Source organism: Pinus tabuliformis, chromosome X (genome assembly GCF_031772625.1).
Source record: "Pinus tabuliformis cultivar Carrire ecotype Pingquan chromosome X, CPIR1, whole genome shotgun sequence".
In the NCBI taxonomy this organism is placed as follows: Eukaryota; Viridiplantae; Streptophyta; class Pinopsida; order Pinales; family Pinaceae; genus Pinus; species Pinus tabuliformis.
Window position 1 is genome coordinate 1004959438 of NC_142308.1, and position 10427 is coordinate 1004969864.

General features: G+C 37.6%; 1 protein-coding gene across 1 annotated transcript; it reads left to right on the forward strand.

The window, feature by feature from the left end:
- The first annotated feature begins 9289 nt into the window (after nt 1-9289).
- Nucleotides 9290-10111, forward strand: LOC149143148 (phospholipase A1-Igamma1, chloroplastic-like). The gene has a single exon (XM_089451705.1). It carries the CDS (start codon nt 9290-9292, stop codon nt 10109-10111), a length of 822 nt encoding a protein of 273 aa, XP_089307831.1.
- Nucleotides 10112-10427: the final 316 nt, after the last annotated feature.

Below are 10427 nucleotides of genomic sequence, written 5' to 3' on the forward strand. Positions count from 1 at the left end.
ACGAAATACAAAATTGAATTCTGGTCTTAAATAAAATATTCATTTAACTAAAACTTTTGCTTCTTGAAATCGTAAACTATTTGTATTTCACTAGAATCTTATTATTCACATTTTCCATCACTCAACATTGTTATTTGTTTTGTATTCAAACAAGGTAATAGAAAACAACTGCCATTGAAACTTTCTTGGCGTTTAACACTCCATAAGTCAAAATGATTGAGTTAAGAAAAATCTATTATTAATATTGGAGAGCAAGAGAGACACGGTATGACATTTACTACAATAACTTGAGTTAAATATTTGAATGCTCTATAATTTCAATTGCCCTTTTCGTAAGATCCATATGAATGTGTGACAATAAGAACACTAGAAGAAAATAGTTTGAGATTGATTACAATGAAAACTATTTGTAATTAACTATATTTTTATTATTCACATTTTCTATCATTCCATAGTGTTACATTGTTACTATGCATTCAAATTTTTATTTTACTGTTTTTTATCATTCAAATTATTGATTATCTCCATCATTACAACAAACTAATGTAGGTAAGAAAGTTTAAATCTAAAATGGTAGATAAAACTTGGACATATTTAGCACAACTAAAATGATCATAATAATTTGGCATATTTAGCACATTTAAAATAATAAGAATAATAAGAATAATTAGATGTTCAACAAATTTTCCATGGTCGCACAACACTAAAATTAATCTAGATCCATATTAACCTTGGATCTATCAAATGCCCATAGAGAGATGACATATCATTTTCCATGGTCGCACAAGACTAAAAGTAAGCTAGATTCATATTAACCTCGGATCTATCAAATGCCCATAAAGAGACGACCTATCAAGTTCAAAGAGGGATCAAATCTCTCTAGGTGCAAAGATCAAAAGAGAATTTTGCAACTTAGGAGATTTGATTCCTCTCAATGCTTAATAAAATCATATTTAAGATGCATCTAGTCTAATTAACATTAAATACATATAACTATTACCTTTTTCGTATTTTTATATTATTTTTTTCTTCCTATCATTAAAATGATTAATAATAATAAAAAAATTGTTAATAAGGGAAAAAAAAAACCATCTTAGAACCTCAATGATGAATTGAAACAACTGGTTGGAAAGCTTTTGACCAGGTTCTATTTCTTACTTCACACTTTGGTCGTTTAATATTACGAAAGAAGGATGGTAAATGTAATGATGTTCTTATTGTTTAATTTATTTTATATTAATATCTAAAATTATTATTTTTATAATTTTTTTTTTTTTTTTTTTTTTTCCAAAGGTGGCAAAACCTATCAAACTCAGGTGTCAAACCAACAGTGAGGACAGCCATCTCTGGCTGCTATCCGCGAATGTCGGTTTAACTCATCACTGTTATCAAGGAAAACCACGCCACCTGTAATAACCCGCTGGTGGTCCGTAAGGGAGCAGGCTTTCACTCCTGCCAGATGCCTCTGGGTCTTGGGCCGTTAACCTGTTTCCTTACGTCCGAGGAAGACGAGCTCTTAGCCAAGCAGAAGCAGTTTTACGGCATACTCCAGGCCGTTTATTATTTTTATAATTAATAATATATATTAAAAGATTATATTGAATTATTTTAATTATTCATATATATTAAATAATAAAATAATATATTTTAATTAATAAATTAAAATTATATATATATATATATAAAGTTTTATATATATATATATATAAATGAAATGAAAACTTATAGAAGTGTTTTAAGTATTATGGTAAAGGGATATTAATGGGCAACTATGGAAATAGTTAATTCATTTCATTTACTACCTTTTTAATTTTAGTCAGAGATTGATTTTGAAAAATATTAAGTATCATATTATTAAGAAACTGATCAATCTTGTCAGTCGAATCTGGCCACCAACCTATTAAATCTTTGAAAATATGAAGTATCATATTATGAAGAAACTGATCAATCTTGTCAGTCGAATCTGACAACCAATATATTAAATCTTTGAAAAATATAAGTATCATATTATTAAGAAACTGATCAATCTTGTCAGTCGAATCTGGCAACCAATATATTAAATCCTTCTAGTGACATATATTGCTTAGCCATTATTAATCGATGGATAAGACACTGTATATTGATAGCTGTTGAATTTCCTGTTAAAGTCGTCTAACATATACTTATATATAAGAATAGGTATTTCCTCACCGTAGAAGTCGTACTCACAAATTAATCACCGCCAGAATATCTCCCACAAGTAGCAGGGTAGGTGGCGGCGATGGATACAAGGCTGGAAAAATGTTACGAAGGTTCATGGATTAGGCGTGGTGATTATGACATAAAATTACACGTAAGAGTGATTCACGCAATATTCCTGCGGTCAGGCACATGGTAAGAAAAATCCATATATCCAGTAATTGGAAACTAATGGCGTAGTCTATAGGTTCTACGTTTTGGAGGGGATTATGACCTATTTGCCAATTATGTGGGAGATGATGCCCATCAATGTTGTTATCGGATGGATGGTTTTGCAGGGAACGTGTACAGGTGGGAAGAAATTTTGAATGAGACATATTCGCAATGGCGTAGTCTATATGTTCTACGTTTTGCAGGGGATTATGACCTATTTGCCAATTAGGTGGGAGAGTGATGCCCATCAATGTTGTTATCGGATGGATGGTTTTGCGGGGAACGTGTACAGGTGGGAAGAAATTTTGAACGAGACATATTCGCAATGGCGTAGTCTATATGTTCTACGTTTTGGAGGGGATTATGACCTATTTGCCAATTACGTGGGAGAGTAATGCCCATCAATGTTGTTATCGGATGGATGGTTTTGCAGGGAACGTGTACAGGTGGGAAGAAATTTTGAATGAAACATTCGCGATTGAACAATTTATGGTGGAATGTTCAACAAGTTCAAGCAAAATGTTTTCGGTCAATGTTCAGTAAGGGTGAGATTTTTCATCCTGATGCGACCATTTCAAATTTAACATGGTCAAATTCATATAGTCTATCCTCCTTCCTGCTGCAAATTGTTGGGGATTTTTCTGAGAAAATCCCAAAACAAACAAAATAAACTCCACACAGAGGCAATGCTCTGTTTCTACCTTTCCAGGATCTTTTGTGCACAGGGAAGTTTAAAATTTTTTTACTGAGGAACAGAGTATTTCACCACCATAAAATGATTGATATTCATTTAAAATAAAGATGCCTGAAACAACATATTTCTTCCTCTTTTACTGAGAGGGATTTACCAAAAACAACATTCAACCAAAACTCTGTTTTCACGAATTTACTGAGTTGGGTTTACTGCTGTAAAACCCATTTTACATCACTGTTGTAAAACAAATTTTTTACATACACAGTAAAAATTTCATTACATTCACTTATATAAAAAAACTGTGCGCTCTTTTCTTTTTGCATTTCAATGCAAATCCAATACATTAAAAAGAGTGATCTATGCACTGTTGTGCATCTCCCTTGGTTTTTCCACTGCTGCGAGCTTCACCACCACTCAGCAAAAACACACACTATACTTTTACGCTCCCCTGTTCTTTTGTTCATGCACTGCTGTGCAAATTTTCTCTATTCTCTTTCGCTGCCCCCGAGCTCTCACATATTACAAAAAGTCAACCAAAAAAAATAATATATGAGCTCCTTTTTTTTAAATATTACATTGGGTAAAAAAAAACAAACTTACCATGCCTTTCTTTAAATTCTCCATACGTTCGTGCAATTAAAACTGAGACATTTCACCTACTATCTACGAACAAAAATTAATTCATTAAATTTCTTTTCGGCGGTCAACCCAAAGGCTTTTACTCCACGTAATGTTTTAATGTTGGTTTGTATGCAGCTTCGGACAATCGACGGCGGAAAGCGAAGGATTAAATCGGACGGCTGGAATGGATATCGGGAGGCATTACATAACTGAACAATAACACCCGAGAAATTATGTTTGCTTACGTATGGGGAGAGCCACGCGTCTGCACCATATCGCATCGGGTTCAAAATTACGGAAACCAATTTTATGCAAAAGCGGTCCGAGATCCTTCAAGGTGGTTTGAGGTTTCATTCTGGGGGTTTTGGGCGTGTACGTCTACCCAGTTGAAATTAGATTTCAACACTCCCCTTTAATTTCAACTGCTGGGCATTTGGTCATACCCAGACACTTCCTCAAAAATTCAAAGCTTTTCTAATCCAAAGGCTTTGTCAAGATGTCTGCTACCTGTTCTTGAGTCCTGCAATGTTCTAGGACAATTTCTCCATTGTTCACCAATTCTCTGATGTAGTGAAACCTTGTATCAATGTGTTTCGTTCTCTTATGAAACACTGAATTCTTTGACAATGCAATAGCTGAGCTATTGTCACAAAAAATCACTGTCGCCTTTGCCTGCTCTTGGCCTAAGCTCCTCAACATCCTTTTCATCCAAACTGCTTGACATGCTGTTGCTGTAGTTGCCACATATTCAGCCTCTGCTGTAGACAATGCTACAATGGACTGCTTCTTAGAAGCCCATGAAATGGCTCCTGAACCCATATGAAAAACGTAACCGGAAGTGCTTTTCCGATCATCTACACTTCCAGCCCAATCACTATCAGTGTATCCAATTAAATCTGAACTTTCTGAGACACTATATAAAATTCCAAACATTTTGGTACTTTTGACATACCTCAAAATTCTCTTTGCTGCCTGCCAATGTGCCTCCTTTGGCCTCTCCATGAATCTGGAAATTAAACTAACAGCAAACATAATGTCAGACCTAGTTGCTGTTAAATACATAAGGCTGCCAACAATACTTTTGTACAAACTAGGATCAAAATCCTTGCTGCTGTCCTCTCTGCTGAGTTTTAATCCCATTACTGTGGGAGTGATCGCTGCTTTGCATTCTTGCATGTTAAATCTGCTCAATACTTGATTTACATATCTAGCTTGTGAGATAAAAATTCCTTTTTCATTTTGATCTACTTCTATGCCTAAGAAGTATTTCAAGAAACCCATGTCAGTCATTTCAAATTCCTCTTTCATGACTGATGTAAAATTCTCAATGAGCTGATCATCATTACCTGTGAAAATCACATCATCAACATATAAGACAACAATTAAAATTTTACCATCTTTTTCTTTGATATAGACTGTGGGTTCTCCCTCACATTTGTCAAATTCATTATCCAATAGATAGGAATCTATTCTGTTGTACCATGCTCTTGGCGCTTGCTTCAGCCCATAAAGAGCCTTCTTCAATCTACACACTTTGTGCTCTTCACCTTTCTTCTCATAGCCTAGAGGTTGTTCAATGTAAACCTCTTCCTTTAACACTCCATTTAGGAATGCTGACTTCACGTCCATTTGGTAGACTTTCCATTTGTTTTGAGCTGCTATGGACAGCACTTCTCTCACGGTTTCCATTCTTGCAACCGGGGCGAAAGTCTCTTCATAATCTCTTCCATACTGCTGCTTGTACCCTTTGACAACCAGCCTTGCCTTGTGCCTTTCTATCTTGCCTTCAGCATTGCTTTTGGTCTTGTAAACCCATTTCACTCCAATGACTTCTTTGCCTTTTGGTAGCTCAACCAAATCCCATGTTTTGTTGCTCTCTATGGCATTCATCTCCTCATCCATAGCTTCTATCCATTCCTTATCTTTAATTGCATCTTCGAAATGAATAGGATCATCAACATGACAATATAAGGCAAATAAGGAATTCATTCCTTCATCATAAATGTCACTTAGATTTCTAAACTTCTTACCTCGTTCATTTGGTGTGCAAGTGATTGAAGATGCACTTGAATTTCCTCCTTGTGGTGTGCTTGGAGAAGCACTTTCATTTATCCTCAATGGTGTCCCTTGCTGTCCTTGTGTTGGCGCTGTTGTTTGGGGATGCATTTCAGCCACCTCCTCATCATCTTCATCATGAGACAAACAGTTTTTAACATTAACTGTTTTCTCTATGCTTCCATCCCAAGCTTCCTCTTCAATGAATTGAACATCCCAGCTGACAAAAAACTTCTTGGTGGATGGGATATACAACCTGTAGGCTTTGGATTCCTCACTGTATCCAATGAAAATACATTTCTCCCCTTTGCTGTCCAACTTCCTCCTTAGCTGATCTGGTATGTGTGCATAGGCCACACATCCAAAAACTCTCATGTGGGTGACTCCTTGCTTTCTCCCACTCCATGCTTCTTCCGGCACTTTGTTCAACACTGCTTTTGTAGGACACATGTTCAAAATATACACAACACAATTTACAGCTTCAGCCCAATAATCATTTGGCAAATGCTTTGCCTTTAGCATGCTCCTCGCCATATCCATGATGGTCCTATTCTCCCTTTCAGCAACTCCATTTTGCTGTGGAGTGTACCTCGCTGTAAACTGTTTATGAATTCCATTTTCTCTACAAAATCTTAGGAATTCCTTGGAGATATACTCACCTCCTCTATCAGTTCTCAAAATTTTTATGTGCAGCCCGCTTTGGTTTTCCACAAATGCCTTGAAATTTTGGAATTTCTCAAACACTTCACTTTTGTTTTTAAGGAAATATACCCAAGTTTTTCTTGTAAAGTCATCAATGAATGTTAGGAAATATTGGCTGCCTGCTAATGATGGAGCTTGCATCGGTCCACATAAATCTGAGTGGATGATCTCTAAGGGTGCGTTTGCCCTTATGCTCTTCCCTGATGGAAAACTTTCTCTATGTTGTTTCCCCAAAATGCAACCTTCACAAAGGCTGTCCGGTTTCTCTATCAATGGTAGTCCTCTTACCATTCCTTTCCTACTCAACAAGTTTAGACCTCCAAAATTGAGATGTCCAAATCTCAAGTGCCACAACCAATTTTCATCCTTTGGCACGCTTTGGTAAGCCTCTTGGGTGACTGCTGCAATTTCATTTTTGTTTTTCAAGTCTGCCCTGATCCTGAGAGGGAACATCCTGTTCCTCGTCATCTTCACTTCAGCAATGCATCTTTTGCTGGGTGCTATATCCATGATGGTGCATACATCATTTTTAAAGAAAACATTGTATCCCTTATGGACAAGCTGTCCAATATTCAAGAGGTTACATCTCATTCCGGGGACATAGTAGACATTTGCTATGGTTTTCCTTTCTCCTTGCTTTGTAAATATTTTTACCTCCCCTTTTCCCATAACATAAATTTTGTTATCGGTTCCTAGTGTGACTTCTGATTTCACATTTTTATCTAGGGCAGAAAAGAAGGCTATGTTCCCTGTCATATGGTTGCTGCAACCTGAGTCTAAAAACCATATGTCTTCACTGTTTGTTTCAGCCATGTTACAAGCTAACAACACATTATTTTGGCTGATGTTTTCTCTAGTGACATTTGCATTTTGTCTATTACTCATATCATGTTGCTTCTTCCTACGTTCACTGGCATAATGCCCATATTTTTTACAATAATAGCATTGGACATTGGATTTTTCATACTTTTGTCCTTGAGCATGATGTTGTCCTCCTTGTTGGCTGCTGCCTTGGCCTTGGTTCTGATTTGGATTACTGCCTCTTCCTTGTGCATTTGCTGGGTTGTTCCTTCCACCTCTGTTCTGGCTTCTACCTCTTCCTCACTTGTTTCCTCTGCCTTGACCTCTTCCTCTTCCAAAGGACATCTGGGTCTTGAAGGCTTGCTCTAGAGATGAGTTTTCATTTCTACTCAACCTCTGCTCATGTGTTATCAGTGATGCATGTAGCTCATCAACTGAAAATTTTGAGAGATCCTTTGTCTCTTCAATGGTGGTGACAATCGCATCAAACTTTGAGGGTAAGACCCTCAATATTTTCTCCACAATCCTCCTATCTTCAAGGGTTTCTCCATGAGTCCTTATCTGTGTGACCAAACCAATTACATGTGTGAAGAATGAGTCAATGTTGTCTGACTCCTTCATGCACAGATTCTCAAAATCCTTCCTCAGCAATTGTAGTTTTGCTGTCTTCACTCTCTCCATGCCTTGATAGGCTGTCTTGAGGGTTTGCCATGCTTCATTGGATGTCTTAGCTACTGCTAACCTTGGAAACATGCTTCCATGCACTGCTTGATACAAGAAGAAAAGGGCTTTTGAATCCTTCTTCTTGCAGCTCTTTAATAGATCCTTCTCTCCTTGAGTTAATGCATTAAACTCATTTTCATCTGCTGGTTGTTCAAAACCTTCCTCAACTATTTCCCATAAGTCTTGGGAAGCAAACAAGGCTTTCATTGTTATTGCCCAATAGTCACAGTTTTTACCATCAAATAATGGGAGCTGCATACCCATGCTATTACTGGTGCTTGTGCCAGCCATTCTTGCAGCCTCAACTATGCTTCAATTTCTTGACTGTGTATTTTAAAACAACTGACTGCTTCTTCAACAACACATAAAAAAACTTTGTGAAATACCTGAGTATTTTCTTGACTGAGCCTTCACTCTACTTGACAAGTTTTACTGCTACAACAAGCTCCTCCCTTCAGCTTCTTTGTCACCTTCAAAGAGCCTAAACCTGCTCTGATACCACTGTTGGGGATTTTTCTGATAAAATCCCAAAAACAAACAAAATAAACTCCACACAGAGGCAATGATCTGTTTCTACCTTTCCAGGATCTTTTGTGCACAGGGAAGTTTAAATTTTTTTTACTGAGGAACAGAGTATTTCACCACCATAAAATGATTGATATTCATTTAAAATAAAAATGCCTGAAACAACATATTTCTTCCTATGTGGGAACGTGTACAGGTGGGAAGAAATTTTGAACGAGACATATTCGCAATGGCGTAGTCTATATGTTCTACGTTTTGGAGGGGATTATGACCTATTTGCCAATTACGTGGGAGAGTAATGCCCATCAATGTTGTTATCGGATGGATGGTTTTGTAGGGAACGTGTACAGGTGGGAAGAAATTTTGAATGAGACATTCGCGATTGAACAATTTATGGTGGAATGTTCAACAAGTTCAAGCAAAATGTTTTCGGTCAATGTTCAGTAAGGGTGAGATTTTTCATCCTGATGCAACCATTTCAAATTTAACATAGTCAAATTCATATAGTCTATCCTCCTTGCTGCTGCAAATGAATTTCCTATGTCATATCGATACACAAGGTTTTCCACTTTGATCTGCCTTATATAATGGCATTTCGCGTATGGCAATATGCATATTGAGATTTGGGTTGCAGATAATTGAACATCCGGCTTACAGCTGTAAAGGTTGAGCGGTTGTTAAAGTCGTTAACTTGCCCTGCCTCTCTTAACTTGAAAACCTAGAAAATCAGAAATTATGTTTCCAATCGTACATCACCTGCGTTCAGTACTACGAAGGATGAGGTTACTCCCTTCATCCTCGACAACGTCGAGTTGCCCTCTTTTGCAGGAAGATTTGACGAATCCCACCAGATACGAAAATATAGCACTTGCGGATATGTGGAAAGATATTCAGGGAGAGAACTCCTGGAAGGGGTTACTAGACCCCATGAATCCTGTCTTGAAAAGGGAGATACTAAGGTATGGTGATTTTGCAGAATTATGCTATGATGCATTTGATATTAAACTTTCCACCAATGACTTAGGTGGTTGTAAGTACAGCCTTGATAAATTGTTTGAGAGTAGTGAAAGGGCTAGTCACTCCTGTAGTGCCGGCTATGAAGTGACCAAGTATTTGTACGCAGAAACTGATGCACTGGGGAGGCCGATAGAGCAATCTGTTTGGATTGGCTTTATTGCAGTCTGCACAGACACTGAAGAGATACGAAGACTAGGACGGCGGGATATTGTAGTAGCGTGGGGAGGAACTGAAACACGCCAAGAATGGACGCAGGATGCTAGAGATATCTTAGTTCCTGCTCGATTACCTTTTAGTGGTTTCAAGCACAAGGTTGTCAGTTCCGGATTTCCAACTACTGCTCCATTGAGGAACAAAGGCCTGGGACACCGATTATCAAGTACAGCTAGTTTAACCGATAAGGGCATCCGAGTAGAGAGAGGATTTTTAAGCTGCTACATCTCTAAAGGAGAAGATTCAAGATGTGCCAGAGAGACTGTTATTTCTGAAATTCAAAGACTGGTGGATGAATTCAAGGATGAAACCTTGAGCGTAACTTTTACTGGACACAGCTTAGGAGCTGCTCTGGCAACGTTAAGTTGATATGATGTAAAAGAAATTCTGAACTCAAATTTTCCGGCACTGCCTATACCTGTGACTGCGTTTGCATTAGCAAGTCCGCGCATAGGGAATAAAGCATTTTCCCTGCGAATGGAGGAGCTAGGAGTGAAAGTGTTGCGGTTGGTGAATAAGAGGGATACTGTTCCCAAAGTTCCTGGATTTGTTTTCAACGAGAATTCATGGCGATGGATAACAAAACTGTTGGATTGGCTTCCCTGGACATATTTCCACGTGGGTGTACCGATTGTTTTGAATAACGATGACATCCATAATCTTGATCCTACTTACGCGCACAGTT

What these genes read in the sequence shown, in the direction of transcription:
- LOC149143148 (XM_089451705.1), top strand. Translation starts at nt 9,290, where the DNA reads ATGAGGTTACTCCCTTCATCCTCGACAACGTCGAGTTGCCCTCTTTTG.